This window comes from Muscardinus avellanarius, assembly GCF_963383645.1.
Source record: "Muscardinus avellanarius genome assembly, chromosome: 1".
Classification (NCBI taxonomy): domain Eukaryota; kingdom Metazoa; phylum Chordata; class Mammalia; order Rodentia; family Gliridae; genus Muscardinus; species Muscardinus avellanarius.
The window spans coordinates 67822976-67844199 of record NC_137786.1 but is presented as its reverse complement, the minus strand read 5'-3'; the positions used below and the strand labels follow the sequence as shown (position 1 = coordinate 67844199).

The 21224-nt window shown below is 42.2% G+C and overlaps 1 protein-coding gene across 1 annotated transcript in view; it reads right to left on the bottom strand.

The window, feature by feature from the left end:
* The window catches only part of RASGRF2 (Ras protein specific guanine nucleotide releasing factor 2), a gene marked incomplete at both ends in the record, with an annotated part of 257634 nt that overhangs the window by 41758 nt on the left and 194652 nt on the right, over positions 1 to 21224 (bottom strand). The window contains one exon of the mRNA XM_080700448.1: positions 2023 to 2129. Coding sequence (XP_080556574.1) covers positions 2023 to 2129 — 107 coding nt within the window. The remainder of the gene's footprint in view (positions 1 to 2022; positions 2130 to 21224) is intronic.

Here is a 21224-nt window from a genome sequence, read left to right as displayed (position 1 = left end):
CTGAGGCTGGCCTCAAGCCGGTGATCTTCCTGTCTTAGATCCTAAGTATTGGGATTACAGGCATGTGCCACCAGTCCTGCCGAAAACTCCATTATAGTGTGGGGGATCAGTACCCTAAACTCAAATTAAATAATCTCAGCCTCATGTCATCAGCTTGTTGTTCTCATCTATCTACCATGATAGTTGGGTGTGAATGGTGAGGGGTAATTGAGATGCTCTGAAAGAGAGGGCCCTGGGAGAAAGGAAGGGAAGCAAGACTAGAGGGTATTGATGTTGCTCTCGTCACTGGGGTTGAACCCAGAGGCATTGTACCCCTGAACTCTACCCTTAGATCTTTTTATCTTTTTAAACTTGAGGTCTTCTTGTCCAGGCTCCCAAGTAGTGGGATTACAGGCATGAGCCACTTTGCCTGGCTGAGAGGGTCCTTAAGAGATGATCTGGAAGAGAGGAGGGGAGCTGAGGCCAGGTACAACTGGGCCCTGACTCCAGTGTGACCAGGTAAGTCTTGGCATGAAATTGCCATGGTCTGAGCTGAAGCCATAAAAAAGAACATGCTCCGTCTTGTCTATAGAAGCCATTCACATCCCAGAAGCCACCATGGGCCCCAGGAATTAGAACTCTGAGTCATAAAGTCATAGAAGGATGGGATGAAAACCAGACAGGGTGGAAACCCTGCAGTGAGGCAGAGTGGACTTACAAGCAGCTCCTAAAATTACAGAGACAAGAGGCTATACATCATTTCAACAAGCTAGGGGTACTTCTTAGAGCTTGGTCATGTGGGAACCATTTTTATTTATTTATGAGGTATAAGATGAAATTTTTGCATCTTTTATTTATTATGCTATCTTTATTGCTTCTATTATAAAGATTTAATGTCAACCTACTGTTGGTGGTAAGGCCCAAATCCCACTTTGCTTTCTTTCCTTTTTTTCTTATTTTCCTGCGGTACTGAGGATGAAATCCAGGGACATTCTACCTCCAAGCTGCACCCCCTGCCCTATTTTTTATTCTTTATTTTGAAACAGGGTCTCACTAAGTAGCTGAGGTTGTCCGTGGAGGGCCTCACTAAGTAGCTGAGGCTGTCCACGAACCACGATCCTCCAGTCTCAGCCTCCTGAATGCTAGGATTATAAGTGTGTGCCACCACACCCGGCTGATGGGCTGTTATTACAAAGGGCCATCCGACAGACCCAATGGGGCCTCTGAGAATATAATAGAGATTATAATATAATCTAATCTGGCTCCTTGCCTCTGATGGTGTGTGATTCTCACTACTGAACTCACAGTCCATATGTTCCACACTCTCTGATTTGAGCTTCGAGAGCCTGGTTCTCTGTCTCCCAAACTGCCCTTGCAGGCTGCCAGCCAGCCTCATGTCCGAGTGTAAACAATGGGTAAGACAAGCACCAGGCACACTCAATCCAATGATGCTAAGTGGGCCTGGGTTTATTTTGCAAATGGGGTAAAAATTATACACACTCGCACTGAAAACAAATAGATAACAAGTGGGTGTTCTGTCAGAGTGACTGGACTGAAAAGCAGAGTCTGAGGAACCAAAACATCACAGGACAGGAGGCAAATATCTTGAGTCAGCAAAAACCCTCCCTCACCAGGTATCAGAGTGACCCGGGCCTCCAGGTGTTGTCTACCTCCAGGGAGCCTGCCATTTACTTCCAGGTGTGATGTTGACCTCTGGGGTACAGATGCCACTGAAGCACAATTCCATGCACAGATAAGACCCTGGGTAGGTGCTTCCCTGCCATGGGCATGGGACTGAGGGAGGAGAAGAGCCCTGTTTTGCCACATCTTGTCATTTGTGGCTGGGAAACAGCAGACATGGGCAATGCGCCTGTCTGCTTTGATCCATGTGTCTGTACTATTCCTTCCCTTCCTAGCTTCCAATTTCAAAGTCTCAAACTCGATCTACAAAGAATCAAGAGATGCTTTACCTGTGTGATGACTTTGGGAAAGTTAATTGAAACATAAAATCCTTAAAAGTAACTGCCGGAGCTCCGGGGTTACCTGCGCATGCTTTGAGACCCAGTGACGGAGGACGTTCAGGACTCGATTGGTAGCCGTCCTCCGTATGATGAACTCTTTGTCACATGTTCTCTCGGTGTTGTTAAATCCTTAGGAGGAAAAGAAGCATAGGTCGTGGTTAAAACCAACCCCCAGGAACCTTGGTCCCTTGGTTAGCAAAATTCACAAATGACTCTCTTGGCAGAGAGACGCGAGTGGCTTTAGACTTGTGAATCCTGCTCACTTAGCCTCTCAGCAGAGAGCCTGCCACGTAGGTGCAGGTGCGATTGCACGAATACCGTGCACGTGTTTACTAAAGGCCCCCGGGGAGAGCTAATGCCACGCTTGTGCTTGTGATACTTCCGTTTATGCTTGGCTGGTTCTATATTACGATGCCAAGAAGGAATTTTAACAAAATATTTGAGCCAGCATTAACTGCTCCTTTTACCTTAAAGCAAATTTATAACAAACAACATTTTGAATATTTGTAGATACATCAGCCCATATCTTGGCTTGTAGGTAATATAAGTGCTTTATTGTGTGGTATATAGCATAGCAATCAAGAATACACATCTCAAAATTGCTAAAAGTATATATTTTATGAATATTATCAGTATATGAAGTGATAGATTTAATCACTTCCTAGTGTAAACATATGCCAATGCATCACACTGTACCCTTTAATATATAATATATGCAGTTATTATTTGTCAAATAATAAAATAAATTTTTAAAAAGCTCAACTGCCTGGGCTCAAACTTCTTGTTCTTCACCCTGGCAAATTATATCATTTCTCTAGTAAGCAGTTCCTCATGTCCCTCATGAGAAGATTGCTTTAGGAGTGTTTGTTAATATGTGTTAAGTATTTAGAATGGCATCTGGAGAGAGCTCAATAAATGTTGGCTCTTATTACAAGTCAATATTGACTCTGTGTGTGTGTGTGTGTGTGTGTGTGTGTGTGTGTGTGTGTGTTGCTGGGGATGGAACACTGGGCCTCTCACAAGCTAGGCAAGCACTCCACCACTGAGCTATACCCCCAGCCCCAGTCTACTGTCTGAGTCCTCTCTCTGCCAGCCCATGTGTCTTATCTTGGCCACTCTTTTATATCAAGAAACCTTTGCATACTTTCCTACTGACTTCATTTTAAAGATTCTTCTATCAAATCATAATTAAGTGATACATTTCCCTATATAATTAATTTTTTCTCGGGCTGGGGATGTAGCTTGGTATAGTTGCCTAACATGTACAAGCCCTGGGCTCAATCCCCAGTATCCCCTCACACACACAATTAATATTCTTTGAAAGCTTGCCTATGTTCAGTGATTATGTTTTCTTGTGTCCAACTCTTCTTTCTACATCCTATCCAAGCTTCTCCAAGCGTCCTGCACCATCTTACCACTAAGACAGCTCCCACTAAACTCATCAATGACCTCTGTGTCCCTGTATTCAAGGGATTATAACTCTCCTTAAGAAATCTCATTCAGGCCCACCACATAGACAAATCCCCTACAAGTAAATTACAAATTCATACTCCCAAATCTCTGAGTTCCAGAGCCCTACATCAAATCCCTCTTGGTAATTTTCTCTTAGATGTTTTAAACACACCTCACGCTCAGTATGTTCACAAGGAAAATCTGTGGCCTTCCCACCAATTTTGTCCTCTTTATCCTAGTAAAAGTCACCACCATCCATCTAGTTGCATGAGCCTAAAACTTTAAAATTATTCTCTTCTCATCTCTCTGCTACTTCCTAATAATATTACCTACTAAATGATTCTCAAATCTGCCTGTGTCTTCCTACTTCCAAAATCAAGCTTAGGATTGAGCTACCAGCAACTCTCATCTGGTCCCTGCAACAGCCTTGTAATTGGTCTCCAATCTCACTCTTGCTTCTCAAATCTCTTTCTTCACTACAGTCAGAAACACCTTTTCAAAGGGTGAAAGCAATTACATAACCAATAATGTTTTGAATATTTGTAGATGGATGGGTCCTGGCTTATGGATGATACTTTATTGGCGTCCATGGCTGAAGTTAAGCAGTTAGCATAGTATTTTTAAAAATGTTTCAAAATGACTAAAAGTGTAGATTTCAAATGCCATTTCAGTGTTTAAGGCCTTAAGACAAAATCCACACACAGACTGCAAGGTCTTTCATGGTTTTGTCCTGGTTACTCTCAGCCCTTTCTGGAACCACATCTCATTTTCTCTTACATCTCACCACCTATCTTTTAGTCTAACATGACCCCAGGGCTTTTGTACAGACTGCTCCATACCTGGAATAATTATTGTATCCTTTTTTGCCTAGTGAAAGTCACTCATTCTTGCTTCTTATTTTTCTTCCCTAAATGAGCCCTTTCTGACCAGAATTGGGACAAATTTCTCAACATCATACACATTAACTTTATGGCACTTTTAAATTTGAAGTTCTGCCAGGTATGGTGGCCCATGCTTGTAATCTCAGTACTTGGGAGGCTGAGGCAGGATGATCACAGGTTTAAGGCCAGCCTCAGGTACTTAGTGAGATCCTCCAAAACTTAGTGAGACCCTGTTTCAAAATAAAGAATAAAAAGTAGGCCTGGGGATGTAGCTTGGAGCTAGAATGCCCCTGGGTTTAATCCCTAGTTCTGCCAAAAAAAAAATTGAAGTTTTACACACACACACACACACACACACACACACACACACACACATATATATGTTATATACATATATGTATGAAGTTATATGTGTGTGTGTGTATATATATATATATCATATATATATATATATATATATATGATTATATGATTTTGTGTCTTCCATGGAGACAGGGATCTTGTATCTTTTTCGCTGAGCTGAGCACCTGCTCGACATGTAGCATGTGCTATACACAATATATATCTGCTAAGCAAGTGAATGAATGTCTGGATGGAAGGACTTTGCTGCTCTTCAAATGGAATAGGAATGAAAGGATGACTGAGTGAATGACAGAGAGAAAAGAGCTCACGAGCAAGTTAGGGGGAAACCTTGAAGCTGTTGCAGGGCAGAGGCCCCTCTCCTTCCTGCTCTTTGAATGCAGACAGGCATCTTCCACCCACCAGCAGACATTTAAATTCTGTCAGAGGATGGCTGGTGGTGATATGCTCTTGGCAGACTAGATAGCTTATAAAAAAGATCTATCTTTATTGAAAACTTAGAAATGCTGAGTGAAATATAACAAATATTGTTCTCTTGGGCAATTCCCAAGAAAGTCAGGAATTCTCCAGTGTGAACACAGAGGATTCTGAAGACCAGGCAGGCTGTCCCCAGGGAGAGGGCAGTTGACCATCTGTGGTGACTTGGAAGGTGGATGAGAACATCCAGGTGGTTCCAGGAAAGAAGCCCTGGGGCTTTTATGGAGACTGAGTGGCAGGGTGGGAGCTGAGACTCCTACATAATGTTGGACCCTAAGGGACCCTATGTGAGGCCCAGAACTAGGGAAAATTTGTTTTATATACAAAGGAGACCTTTAAGAAACTAGGGTAGGGATGCACTTGCCTAGTCTGTGCAGGGCCCTGGGGCCAGTCTCCCCCTTCCCAAAGAGAAAAAAGATGTCCGCCTCTGACGAGATTCCAGTGCCTGAGAACTAGTAAGCACAGGTCTCCACATTGAGGACTGAGGCTCAGACTGAGCCATGACTGTGCAGTCTGCTCCTGAGAATAGAACTTAAACTAAAAAGGTGGCCAAGGTTATATAATCCTGGGGACCCCAACAAATACACTCATATTTCCTCTTGGGAGAAACACAGGTCTCAATCAGCTTGTACTGGCTTCCCACCAACAAAACTCCTGAAAAAAAACTCACAACCTGAAATTATAAAACACACAGACCATCCACCGTGAACAAGGAACAGCCGACACCGGGATCAGGAGCCTACCACTCTCTGCCCCGCGTCTCTACCATCTCCAAGCATTTCAGGTTCTAGAACCATTAGATAGCTCTAGTTTAAACAGATGGCAATTAGGCTGCTTTGAGGAACAAAGATACCAAAAAAAAAAAAAAAGGAACTGAAAACATGACAACGGGATATAAAAATTTTTAAAGGACGTTGTAAGAACCACATAAACCCCTTCTCACCCATTATTGGCAGTGGGGAGAAAACAGAAATAGAATTATTCTTGAGAAATTTAAAGTTGAAGTTCTAGAAATAGAATTATTCTTTCAGTTATTCTTGAGGGATTTAATGTTGAAACTCAAGACCCAACAGGCAGGTGAGTGAACACAGATTACACCCAGCCAAATAAAGACACAATAAACTAAAGACAAAATAAACTGGACCCAGATTTGAAAAACGGATGTAAGAAAATTACCCCAAACTCAGATAAAGAGCTAAAGAGATGTAAAAGAGAAAAGAGTAACGCAGATATTTTCCCCTCTGTATTAAGATAAGAAAGAAGTAATTAGAAAGTTTCAACTTATGTCTAGTAAGGTTTCAGAAGCAGAGAAAACAGCAGAGAGTCAACCAGGAGAAAGATCGTCAAGACCTGATGAAAGGCATGGACCTTCAGGTTCAGGAATCAGAAAGAATCCCAAATAAGAAAATAAAAGGAAAGCTTCTCCCAGACAAACTGTGGAGGGGCAGTGAAGTGACACAAGACAAAGGTGTTGCTTTGAAGTAACCTGAGAGGATGCCTGTGTTACCACCACTGGAAATGTAGAAGGGAACGGGAAAAGGTGTGGTCACCTGTGGAAGTATGCCGCAAGGCGGGGTAACCAGAGAGCAGAGACCTGGAGTGGAGGAGAGCTGGTGAATAAGGAGAAGCCAGCATTTTGCTGAAGGAGGAAAGCTGAACATTCCCGAAATGCTGAAAAAGTAAATGAGGCAGAAGCCCCTCACCCACATATGGAAGTATAAATATAGCTCATCAGTGAGATGCGAACAGAATGCGTGAGATGGGAGTGAGGGAAGAACAGAAAGATGGAAATCAATGTGAAATGTCAGGAGGAAAAAGCACTGTATGAAAGCTTACTTCTGCAAATGAGTTTTATTCTTTAAATTTAATATACTATTTTGTGGTACTGGGGATTGAGCCAAGGGGCAGTCTATATCTCCAGCCCCATTTTTATTTTTATTTTCAAACAGGGTCTCACTAGGTTGATGAGAGTCTCATTACTTGCCAAGGCTGTCCTTGAACCTGCTATCCTCCTGCCTCGGCTTCCTAAGTACTGGGATTACAGGCATGCAGCACTATGATGCTCTGCAAATGTGTTTTAGAAAAAGCATCTACCTCCATGGACTATCTACATCTGTGTCACAGGTAGGTGGAGAAGATATTTTGAAAGACAGGCCAGGAACTTTCTAGTGTTCTCTAACCGATTTAGTACTGCAGACTTTAAGGCTATGTAAAGGGGTTTTCTTAACCATATTTCCAATATTTCTATAGATTCAGATCTTGACCTCTATTGCTACAGATTAGAATTTGATTCTAATGTTTGGGTATTCCTCATGACTGCTTCTAGTACATGTGCTGTTTATGTTTTTTGTTTAGATCACAACTCGTACATTTACAGACATCTCTTTGCTACTCAGAACTCATTATGTCTGCCACTTGTAGGGCTCACAGTTCTCTTGGAAATTAACCAAGCACTTAAATGATCTTCATCAAAGCTCGGTATGCATGGCTGAAGCAATTCCATCTAGTTGGAGAGAACAATTTGCATCTAGTTGTAAAGATGCCAGAGTAAAAGAATCAAGAGCAGGCAGATCCAGCCTTCCAAGTGCTGCAGACGCTCTGAGAACCAGCCATGGAAAGCTCCGGGGGCACCCCCTCCACCTCGCCCCTCACACAGTGGGTCACAGTCTGGGGAAAATTTCCTAGCCTCTCTGTGACTCAGTTTATTCACTCATGAAATGAGAACAGTCCTACCACAGAAAGTCATTTTAAAGATTAAATCATTCCTGTAAAACAGAATTTTGTCCTGGGAATTCAATAAAAGAATATTTGCTGTAAATATGTTCTACATATAGCTTATTTTATCTATCCGTGCCTTTAATCCAGGGGCCCGCACAATATACTTTTGATGGTATGTTAACCCTAAGGGTATGCAGAAACAATGAAGATATAGATACGGTGGACATCAAGCTCTTCCTTTCATTCCCAAAGGATCTTTTCTACTGCTTGACCAACAGGTGAAGGTCTCTGATCTTAGGGAGAAATATACTCTCAACTCTTCAAAGCACTGGCAATTTAGAAATGCCCCAAAAACAACACAGGAGCACTCTGTCTGAGGGGCCCTGATAGATCTGGTTTTGTACAGGGGTTTCAACATGCTCTGTAAATGCAATGGCCCTTAATATGCTCTCCTATGAAAAGCCAACCTGAGTGTTCTTGTTCTAATAAAGACCTCACAGTCCATGCCAGCATACTTCCAATCAGACATGCCCATCTCCCCATTTTTTGGTCTTTTTTAAAATCATACATCATGATGAAGTTCAGAGTGATAGAGACATACAACACACAGCACTCGGTAAGCCTCCCCCGAAGTCCCACTGGGCTCCCCCGCCCCCTCCCTGAGCATGATATTAAGATTGGCATTGATAATTTTGTATATGTACATCATGCCCATTGAAGTGCTTCCTTCATCTCTCTCTCCCCACTTGCTTCCCTCCCTTAGGCCCCTCCAGCACCCCACTAGGGCGTCTCCTCCTCTGTCTAGAGTCCCTCTTATATCCCAGTTTCTCCCTAGCTTCCACATAGGATGGAAAACAACTGATCTATTTGTTTTACTAATCTCACTTAGCATGATGTTCTCTAGTTTCATCCATTTTCCTGCAAATAACATAATTTTGTTCTTTATTGCTGAGTTAGAATTCCATTGTGTATATATCCCATAATTTTGTAATCCATTCATCTGGTGATGGACACCTAGGCTGGTTCTATGATTTGGCTATTATGAATTGTGCTGCTATAAACATAGGTATGCATGCATTACTACTGTAGTCTGGTTTCAATTCCTTTGGGTAGAGATGATACCCAGGAGTGATACAGCTGAGTTATATGGTAGTTCCATTCCCATTTTTCTGAGGAACCTCCACAGTGATCTCCAAAGTAGCTGCACTAATTTGCAGTCACACCAACAATAAGCTATGAAAACAAACCAATCATTTTCCATAACTTTGCAGATTCCTCCTTGAAAACTACCATTGATGCTGGGTGTGGTGGCGCACGCTTGTAATCTCCACACTTGGGAGGTGGAGACAGGAGGATCGCGCAGGTTCGAAGCCAGCTGTGCTGGCTTAAGAGACCCTGTTTCCAAATAAAAAAAAGTATAAAAATAGGTCTGGGAGTGTAGCCCAGAGGTAGAAGGGCTTCCAGGAACCCTAGTACCACCAAATAAATAAATAAATAAATAAATAAATAAATAAATAAATAAATAAAAGAAAAAAAGAAAAAGAAAAGAAAAGAAAAGAAAACTACCATTGAAATAGAATGATGCCTGGACAATATTTATGCATGAATTTATACATTCTAAACTTAAATATAAAATATACTGCTAATTGGTGGCTGTTCTGATTTGTATCTTAGATGTTTCCCCTCCCCCCAGAGCTCATGTGTTGAAGGACTGTCCTAACCTTATCAATTGATGAGCCCATTGATGGATTCTTTTTTTTTTTTTTTTTTTTTTTGGTGCTGGGAATTGACTCCAAAGGCATTTTACCTTTGAGCTATACCCTACACCTCCAGCCCTTTTTGTTTTTTATTTTGAAACAGTGTCTCACCAAGTAGCTGAGGGCCTCCCTAAATTGCTGAAGCTGGCCTTGAACCTGCAATCCTCCTCCTCAGCCTCCCACGTACTGGGATTAGACTTGTGTACTACCACACTCAGATGACAGATTAATAATTTTATGGGCTGGGAATTTAGGAGGTAGGGCCTAGTCTGAGGAAGTAGGTTCTTGGGGGCATTAAACTTGAAGGTTGTGTTGTTTCCCTGGCCCCTTCCCTGTTGTGCTTCCCAGTCAAGATTAGGTGAGCAGCTTTGCTCTGCTACAAGCTTCTGCCATTCCGTACTACCAACCACAGGCCTAAAAGCCAGCTGACCAGGCACTGAAAACTCTGAAACCAGAGCAAAAATCACATGCTTTCCTCTTTCAAGTTGATTTTCTTAGTTACTCTGTCGTAGCAATGGAGAGCTAACTAACAATTGGTAATACCCATGTAAAAGCCAGTCTGTCCTAGAATTATAGACCCATACTGCAAGTAATCCTTGTGTCATTTTTCTGAAGAATTTTGAATATCAATTCTTTGTGGGGCTTTAAACATTTTATACTTGTCAAGTGCCACCAGCACAACTAAACTCTACATGTGCCTGCAGACTTTATTCTCCTAACACTACATATCTGGAATGATCTGAGATTCCTGCCTTGTCACGATAAGCATAATATTTTCCAGCTTTAGGTACTGGTCAAACTGGAAATTTGGGCAAAACAAGCCATCTGGAAAAGGGATAAGAATCAAGTCACCACGTGTGAATTTAAGCTTGAGTTTTAACTTAATGCTCTTTTGCCCAGACAGCTTGTGGTTCATTCTCTCCCTATAACCATCTCTTTAATTAGATTATCTCTTTGGTGAAGAGATCTTATCTCAAGGGTCTTTTAGCAGACATGCAGCATGCATTTTTCTTAACAAAAATCACACTGCTCCCAATGAAAACTGCACAACATTTCAGCAGATGTCAAATATGGAATAAAGATCATTCTTTCGCCAACTTGCTATGGTGATTATTATTTTATTTGAAGCCTATCATAAGCAGAAAATCAGGGAGTCCAGGGGTGTGAAAATAGACAAAAGGAGGGAGATTTTCATTTTATTCTTCAGTGGTGTGATACTCAGTCATTGTCACAGGCCATGGGCTGGTCCAGTCAGAGCCAACCTGAGGAAGAACTGTAAATATCAGGAATTCTTGAACACAATGCAGTCTTTCAACATCAACACTAGATCACCAAGAAGTGGTCCACAGAGCTGTTATCAATGCCAACCAGGCATCTTTAGACAAGTATTTTGATTTGGCAAGAAAAGTAAGAGAGAATCAAGAAGAGCCAACGTGTACACAGAGAATATTAATATCAGTGATCCAGGGTGGCGGGCAGCCTGCGGGTAGGGGTGAGAAGTAAAGGTAAACAATTGGCTACTTCGGTTGTACTTGTAGAAATTGTTTCTTCTCGTGTTTTTATTCCATTTCCTGGCATTCTTGGCGCTTAATAAACATGGGCTTAGTGAATGAATGCATTATGATCATTTTAATGGTTTTGTTGGTGGGAAAATAATGTCATTTCAGTAATGGATTTTTCATTCCATATTGCTGGGACACAATCTGTCCAAAAGCATCAATGCGCTACTGCTTTACCAGTAGCTATCCGTCTAAAAAATATGTACAAGACAAAATTATATACTTGTTTTGTATACTACTGTACCCTTGTATCACAACTGCAGTTCTTCTACTCTTTGGTTATTGCCAATGTAAAGATCATGATTAAGTGGTCCTTTGTGCCAGGCACCATCCTAGGAGTGGTGGTCTAAGCTTAACCCTTACAACCAAGGACAATGCATACCACTGTAAGTGACGTGGCTTCTTCAACAATAATAGCAACTGCATAGAGGAACAACAACAAAAAACAAAACAAAACAAAAATCAATGAGGTTAAGAACCTTGGCAAAGATCACAGAGCTAGTAAATGTCAGAACCAGATTTTGGGTCTAGGTGTGTCTATTTTCAAATACAGCGCACTCTTAATCATCCTTTCCTATCTGGAGCCAGAGTTAATGCAGTAAGTTCCTCTTACCAAGAGGTAAACTAAACCAACACTTAAAGCTATAAAAGAAGATGCTGTTTGGATATTTTGGGAAAGTAAATACTTTTGTTTTAACTCTAATTCTCAGATAAATTTTGAAGGGTGAGAGCACAGCACCACTATAAAAATATGTTTAATAATACAATGGACTTTAAACCAAAATCTTTACTTAGATAACTGAAATTTAAATTTCCTCAAAATGTACTCTTTTCCAAAATTCATTAATTTTTTTTGGCCATTATATAGACCAGTGTTTTTTAAACTTCTAATTGTGACCTGTTAGTTGCAACTGAAATCAATTTACTGTGCTATGACCAGCATTAAAAAAAAAAATAGGGCTGGGAGTGTAGCATGGAGGTAGAATGCCCCTGGGTTGAATTCCCAGTACCGAAAAAAAAGTTACAACATTAACCTATTGGTCATAATATATTAGCAATAGATGGGAATACCCTATCATTCTTAGCCTTGCCACTAGTAGGGAATGTAAGAAGATTTACTTGGTCATATGTTTTGGCAAAACCAGATCTCAAAATAAAAGTAATTCTTGATGAAAAAAGTTACATGCACTCTTACTCTTGACTGAGCATCGATCACCACGCTCAACATCTTATACAGGTTATCTCATTTAATTTTACCATAGTCTTGAAAGGCAGAAAAAATAAATAATAAAGGTTCACAAACAATTCAAATTGTGGTATGAGCCAAAAAATATTAAATAGATGAGGACCAGCTGAATAAACCAATTCTAGTGATGTGAATATTCCTTGGAAGGAGAGGGAGGAAGAGAGGTAGGAAGAGAGAGAGAGAGAGAGAGAGAGAGAGAGAGAGAGAGAGAGAGAAGAGAATGAATGAGAATGTGTGAACGTGGATGTGTGATAACAATCGGTGTTTTAGGCTGGGCATGGTGGCACACACCACCCTAGTAACCTGGGAGGCTAAGACAGGAGGATTAAGGTTCATGGTTAGCATAGCAACTTAGCAAGACCTTGTTTCAAAATAAAAATAAAATAGGGCTGGGAGTATAGCTCAGAGGTAGGATGGCCTTGGGTTCAATCTCTAGCAACACACACACACACATACACAAACACACACACACACACACACACACACACACACGTCTTAGAGTGGGTTTCAGCAGAAAAATTAGCAAGTGTCTGTCACGGTCTGATTATCTACACCATGCTTAAGTAATCTGCCTCAATGTGTAGCAGGTTCATGCCTTGCTCTGACACATGTCAAGGAAGGAGCAGAGGATCCTCCTCTTGCCATCGTCTCCCCTTTGCTCTGTCACCAAGCCCTCTCTTCTCCATACAACCCTTCCCCAGCTCCTTCCTGAGCATCTCTTCTCCTGCTGACTCCACTCTGTTTGCACTCCCTTGTGGATGTTACTCTCTCTCGTGGTTTGCATATGCACTCCCAACCAGTGCCAACATTTCCCTGAATTCCTCACTTCAAGCTCCCATGACATTTCCATATTAATGACTTCTCCTCTCCTAAGAAAAATGCTCCAAACTCAGGTATATGCTTCTTTCCCTTCAGCTGCTCCCCTCTCCACTTCCCCACTGACTTATGGGCCGGCCATGTTTTCAGCTTCTCGGGAGAGGACATGCATTCATCTGTCTTTCCTTGGCTTTTTCCAGTCTGTCAAAACCTTCTGTTAGTAGCTTCTGTCAGATTTCTCCCTTATCTCTCCATTCTTCTGCATCCATTCTAAGCTAGAGCGCTGCACGTAGGAGATGCAGCTCTTATCACCTTGATATTCTTCTCTTTTCCATCTGTCTGTCCGTCTAGTCTTCTTCCATCTAGAATTCACCTATCCCATCAAGGTCTGTGCAACAGCTGCTACATTCCAGGTACTGGGCAGTGCAGTGAACAAAAGATAGGCACTTCCTGCTCTTAAGGGTTTGCTCTCCAAAGGGTTAGGAGGTAGCCTTCATACAAGTTAAACACCAACAATGAAAAAATCAAAACTCTGGAAATGAGCTGGGTGCCTGAATCTTTCAGAACAATCTTCCTTGTTACTGCCTCTGTGTATTTCTAATGCCTCCTTACTGCCCACTGAATAAGTCGAGAATATTTTCCTAGACATGAAGGGTGAAGTAGCTTGATCAAGGTCACACAGATAGTAAATTAAGGGGGGAAAGGGGACCAATGAAGACAAGCAAGAGATTTATGCATACACTGTGCTGAACACCGCAGTAGCAGCATTAAATGAGTCTATGAATTTACATACTTTTTCTTGAGAGATGATAGCTTGTATGGGGTAGGGCGTACGGTGTAGTGACCTACTGGTACGTTCAACTGCTTCCCTTTTAGTGCAGTATCAGCAAACTTGTCTGTCAGGGACAGAAACCCCAACTCAAACTGATGAAGTGGAAAGAGAATTACTATTTTATATATATGGGGATGGTACTAAACTCACTGCCCATTTGATTTTGATCTGCTTCTCTTCAAAGCTCTCATTCTGCTCTCACTTCCAGGAACCAGAACTAATGAAGTGCTGATTAGTCTTATAAGCTCACTGCATGCCACTCAGAGGATGAGATGTTGTCTCTGGTAACTTCCACTGAAGAAAGAGGACGTTTCTATCTCGGATACCCCCAAACAAATCCTTGTGTTTTGCTGACAAACTTGATCCCCTGCCTTCTATGAACTCATTGCTGGGATAATCATACAGCAATGTGAACAGGCAGTTTTTAGGCTATTAGCAGTATGCTAATAAGGCCATGAACAAATGTGGAAGAGTGGGATTTAGGTTTGTCTGTTTTTACCTTTTTATAAGTGTGTTCTTACCCTTCAGTTTCTAAGTTCTTCTTATTCAGGCTAACCTGAGATTTTTCTCTAAGTGCAATTAACTCTAGAAATAAACAAAAATGCCTTTGTAGACCAAGGAAAAGATGCTTAGAAGATCTATCATCATTTGTGATTAAAAGTACATGAAGGATAGTAAAATCAATGTCTCTTTTTATCTTTCAAGAAAATCTGTAACTAAGAGTGTCAACTAAATCATTTTTACGTTGGTTTTGTGTGTGTGTGTGTGTGTGTGTGTGTGTGTGTGTGTGTGTGTGGTACTGGGGTTCCTGGAAACCCTTCTACCTCCCAGACCTATTCCACATTTTTTTATTTGGAAACAGGGTCTCTTAAGCCAGTGAGGCTGGCTCCCCGAACCAGCGTGATCCTCCTGTCTTTGCCTCCCAAACTTGGGGATTACAAGCGTGTGCCACCACGCCCGGCTTTACAGGTTTTTAAAAAAGATGTGCTTTAAGATTCTCAAAGGAATGATTATACATTGGGTTTAGAATAAAACTGATTGAGTATCTTTGTGTATTACTTCTTTTAGTTTTCACACTTTCAGAAAATATATTACTTGAACTTTTACAGACAAAGAAACTGAGGGTCAAGTAGTATGATTGTGCCTGAGGTCAGAGGTAAATCCAGAGCCAGGATTTACGGGGAGATTCATGATTCTGCAAGGCAGGCTCTTACCATGGAAGCACAGGGGCTGGGTGCCTGTGACTGGGGGGGGGGCAAAATGCTCCTGTCAGTAGCCGGCTGAGTCTCAGGCTTCCCATAGTAGCTGTTGTGCAGAAATGCCACAAAGATGTAGTGCCTGTGTGCGTGCTTGCGGAGTGCCAGTGGCTTCCAGCAAAGGAGATGTGGGGCATTTGAGAAAATAATGAGAAGTGAAGCTACAGCATGAAAGAAATTAAACACCCCCAAAACCCAGCTGGGCAAGAAAGAAAAAGAGCAGGGACTGAAAGGTGGCACTTTCAGTTTGTGGGAAACAATAACTCAAGCCAGTTGGAAGACTAAAGTGCAGTAATCCTGTTAAGAATTCAAAACATATGACACATTTGGTTGGAGCTCTTTGAAAGCAAAATTAATATTACCCAGAGAGGTCTCTGAAAACACAAAGAATGCTCCAGACATAGTTAATACACAGAAAACACACACACACACACACACACACACACACACACACACACACCCTACTTTAAAAGGGGTGGACAGAGAAAGCTGGGCATGGTAATCCCAGCATTCGGGAGACTAAGAGAAGAGGATCATAGGTTCAAGGCCAATCTCAGTAATTTACTCAGATTCTCAGCAACACAGCAAGACCCTATTTTAAAACTGCTGGGCGTGGTGACGCACGCTTGTAATCCCTGTGCTTGGGAGGCAGAGACAGGAGGATCATGCAGGTTCAAAGCCAGCCTCACTGGCTTAAGAGAGCCTGTTTCAAAAAAAAAAAATATATATATATATATATATATATATATATATATATATATATATATATATATATATATATAATAGGTCTAGGAGTGTAGCCTGGAGGTAGAAGGGTTCCATCTCCAGTACCACCAAAAAAATAAAATTAAAATTAAAACAAAAACTAAAATTAGGATGGAGGTATAGCTTGGAGGTAGAATGCTCCTGGGTTCAATTTCCAGTAGAAGAAGAGGAAGGAAAGAAGAGAAGGGGAAAGGAAGAAGTAAAAAATAAGTAAAGAATAGGAGAAGGAAGAGGAGGAGGAGGAGGAGGAGATGACAGGATTTTTTTTTTTTCATTAGTTTGAATTCCTTGCTAGGCAGCCTATCCTCCTCTGGATAAAGGATGATACAATAGCCTGATATAGAACAATACCCACCTTGAAATTAAGCCATCTTTTCCCACAAACCAAAATAATAATAATTTAAACTCCCTTCTGTATCTCCTTCTGTAAAATCTGACATATATCTAGAAATATGGGTTTTCCATGAGATTGGGGGTGGTAGGTGGGAGCGGTGGCTTCTTCTCAGAGAGGCACATTATATAGTTGCACATGGATTATCCCATTCCTTGACCCTCAGCAGACCTGGCCACCTATGACTTGAAGACTGAAGTTTTCCCCTGAGTAAGAGCAGGAGTCCACCTTCCTTCAAAATCCCAGCAATTTACCCACACTTCCTTCCTTACTCCCTTGAAGAACATGGGTGGGACAGAAACAACATCTTAAAATGGATTGGTGTTTTGTGTGTGTGTGTGGGGGGGGGTACTGAGGATGTAACCCAGGGGCATTCTACCTCTGAGCTACACCCAAGCCCTGTTTCTTATTCTTTATTATGAAATAGGGTTTCACTAAGTTGCGGAAGCCTCACTAGGTAGCTGAGGCTGGCCTGGAAACTGTGATCTTCCTGTCTCAGTCTCCCAAGTACTAGGATTACAAGCATGGGTCACCACACCTGGCTCTGGATTGATGTTTTTAAATGGGCTCATCTCAGTGAAGAAAGTCCCTTCTTCCCTCAGGATCAGTTTCCGTTTTGGTCCCATAAGCTTACCTATGAGCCCCTAAGGCCGCTTCCCAGTGTCTCCTTGGACAGAGCTCAGGCCTCCTCCTATTAGGTATATGATACTCTCCTTCCCTGGCATCATCAAAAAACACTCCCCTCTTCCCCCATCCTTCCTCCAGCACCTGAATCTCCACTAGTCCCCCTACCTGCTTACAAAGCCTCCCCTACACTGCTACTCCCTCACATGTGACAGTGGTGACTGTGTCTTTCCTGCTTGTCCTAGGTGCCTCTAGAGTATTTGTGAGCAGACGGGTTTTGGCAGAAGTTAACTTGTCTCCCTTGCCCCAGTAACCCACTGGCACTTTTGTCCTGGGTGCTTCCTTAAAAGTCAAGCGATGCTAATTCCAAGCAATTGCCTCCATGTAAGTTTAGGGAGGGCCCTGAATGGAAGATGACCCAAACTTCATCTCTTGTCTTTGAGGTTCAGTAACACTGATATGTATCAGATGATTTTGGGTGGCACAGTACCAGGGTCAGGATGCCAGGAGTTTCCAGAAGCAAGGGGAGTCTAGCTGCTTTCCTGGGTAAGTCCCAGGACAAGGGAAGCTGTCATCATATGGCCCAGAGAAGTGAGCAGACCTCTACTCCAGCCTCGAGGTGGCCATGCCATAAGTGGGCTTCACAGGAGCATCTCTGGAGATTGGCTAGAGCTTCCGCATCCACAGGAGAGGGGCCTGGGACCAGTGCTGGGGCTGTGGATATAGTTAGGACATAACATCCTGCCCACGGGAGCATACCAGCCAGGCAAGGAGAGGTAAAACAAAAACAAAAACAACAAAACAAAACAAAAAAACAGTTCTGGGAAGTCCTGGAGATAGTCCAAGAAATTATTTGAAAGATAGACTTTCCCATGATGATCCCTACTGATTGCAAGGTAGAGGAGGCAGTTATTAAATTATTGTAATTCAAGTATGGGATGCCAGCGTGGTGGCGAATGCCTGCAATTCCAGTACTTGGAAGGCTGAGACAGGAAAATCAAGGTTCAAGGCCAGCTTCAGCAACACAGAGAGGCCCTCAGCAGTTTAGTGAGACCCCGTTTCATAATTTAAAAAATTTTAAAAAGCAGTGGGGATGTAATACAGAGGTAGAATGTCCCTGGGTTCAATCTCCAGTGTCAAAATAAAACATAACAAACAAAAACAAGTATAGGAAAAAAAATAGGACTACCCTTTGAGGTCCAAAAGTGGATGCCCAGAACACTAGATTATGTTTCTACCCCTTTATACAAAGAAACTTACACCCAGTAGGCACTTACCAGTCTATTCAATTGTTTCAATTTTTTTAACTCCAAAATTTTTAATTCATTTTATCATTCATGGATAAACATACTAACACAGCCTGGTTCCATTTATTGGAAGATTTTGGTATTTCCGGAGTCAGGAGGTTCCTGAACCTCCCTGTGCTGGAATTTACCACAGTTCGCCTTCTCTCTCCTCCCTCCTCCCCAGGGTCTATAACCACAAGACTTTATGTATTGTAAAGCACTTTCAGCCCCAAGAATATGCCCTCCCTGTAAAGGCCGGGTCACACTGGCCCATCCTTCTGCCCTGGCTGGCTGGGGATGGCCTGCCTATCTTCCATGTCTCTGAAGAGTGTTACAGAGTTTATTTGTACCATTTCAATAGAAAATGTCTGCTGGATGCTCAATATTGAAAGCTTGCAACATAGATCAGGAAAAAATTTTTAAATGTATTTGAGAGGCCTGCAGTTCCTCCTTGGCCCTGCCCAGGTACCTTTACCTCATCTACAATGGACCCTTAGTTCCTATAGAGGGATTTCATCATTCGTCCCCTCAGAATTCATACTTTTCAGTCAGGCCTGCACTTACAATCTGTATGCAACTGCCAGAAGGCTCCAGAAGCTCCCAGAAAATTCCATTTCCTAAATCTGTGTCACCATCACTATTCATTAAACTAGAAAGAGACCTTTTGTAAAAACCACAAATTCCGAAGTATTTTCTATTTAATGTCCCAAGAAATGATTCAACAGTCTAGAAATGATTTGATGGTCTACCTGATACGTGTCCAAAAAGTATTTTCTACCAAATTGAGTCAAAGTATTTGGTTAATATAAATATGAATTAATCAACCAGATTGTTTCCTAAACTTCATGAGGGTTGACCTATGTTCTTCATTATGCTAGGCCCAATTTTAAGGGCAGAGACCTTAATAACTGCAGTGAATATTGTCAGAGTTTGGTTAATAAAATAAACTAGCCTCTTGGACCCCAAAGTACTATGAAAAGTCTACAAAGTATTAGATTAAACCCATGAGTGACAGTGAACATTTCTGAGAAAATGCCTGGCCCAGGGTGGTGGCACATGCTTAGGAGGCTGAGACAGGAGAATCACACAGGTTCGAAGCCAGCCTCAGCTACTGAGTGAGGCTCTCAGCAACTTAGTGAGACCCTGTTTCCAAACAAAGTATAAAATAGGTCTGGGAGTATAGCCTGGAGGTAGAAAGCCTCTGGGTTCCACCCCCAGTAACACACACACACACACACACACACACACACACACACACACACACACCTGGCTGAAGAACTGAAGATGGCCTTTGCACTACCCTGTCAAATTCAAGAGATGGGAGACCTCTGGGTTAAAAGGCCCGGGAAACACACTATAGCAAAGTCATCATGTTAGAGTGCAAACATTATGGTTATTATTATCTTATAGCTAATATCATTCAGTGCTTAAGATATATCATAGCCTTGTAAGCCAGAATTAACCGCAGTTTACAGGAAATAATAGAGATACAACACTAGTAATACTTCCTTAGTGTTTCTCATATACCAGGCACTGTTATAAGCATTGTACTCACATTAACTTATCACCTCCCCCCACAAGAACCTCAGGAGGTAGCAGGGCTTCAGTGTTGCACAGTGCTCTCAAGTACCTTTTGCATCAACTACACACAGGATGACAGCAGTGAGAGGTTCTAATTTCCCCTCCTTCCATGTGTTCTCAACTGAGCAAACACCTCCTGGTGCCGTCAGCAGTCTAACTCTGATTACACGCAGTGTCACGCTGGGACACACATCACATCTGTACTTTCCCCAGGTCAGGAAAATAAAGGGCCACTCATTCAAAGCACAGGACTTGATGTACACTCATGCGCACATACACTTGGAACCCACAGGAACCCTCTGATTACATGTTTCTTTTGTGGCCACACCACATATTGCACAAAAATTGCCATGCCTGAAGATGTTCTAATTTAGTGAGCTGGGGACGAACAGTTTTGCATTTCAATTGCACCCTTCTGTGCCTATTTGACTATTTCACATTGGCCTATCCACCTAATAATAATAATATGAGTATTTGAGTTATGATGTTTAAAAATGGACATTTTCTTTCATGGGGATAACCAGTAACATGCAAAAGGCGAAGATACGGTGGCATTTCTCTCTCTGCTCTGGGGCTTGAGGGCTCAAATGCTGAAAATTCCACTTCCCAGGCTTTTCTGCAAGTCTGTAACTCGGTTCGGAATGCAAAGTAGAGCAAGTTAGTGAACTGTGGACTGTTTTTCTGCCACAGCATCACGGTGGCTGGTGAGCGTGGTCATGGAGCCCAGGGCTCTTCTGCAGTGATATTATGGCATCCCGGTGTCCTGATTCTAACTACAGCTAAGTCAACATGTCCATGAGGTCAACAGTTCCAGCAAGGATGCTGGCGTCCTTGTGCCCCCACAGTAGAGGCAGCGGCCCCCTCTGCGGTCAGCTCCACAAGTGGTTCTTGGAATCCACACCTGGAGCTTCCTCTTCCAGCCCTTTCTTCCTAGATACCTAATTCCCTGTAACAAATCTCTCCCCAAGGAAGGCAGCTCATTTATTCCCTGAAACCAAACTGTAATGGATAATAGCTAGCAAGTGTCCAATGCCATATACCTAGGGAATCTTTCTACAACACTTGATAGTTTGCATTTCAAAAGCAAGTGCTGCTGGATTTGGTGGCGCACGCTTGTAATCCCAGAATTCAGGAGGCTGAGACAGGACAGCCTAGGCTACTTAGTGAGGCCCTCTGCAACTGAGTGAGACCTGGTTTCAAAATAAAGAATAAAAAATAGGGAA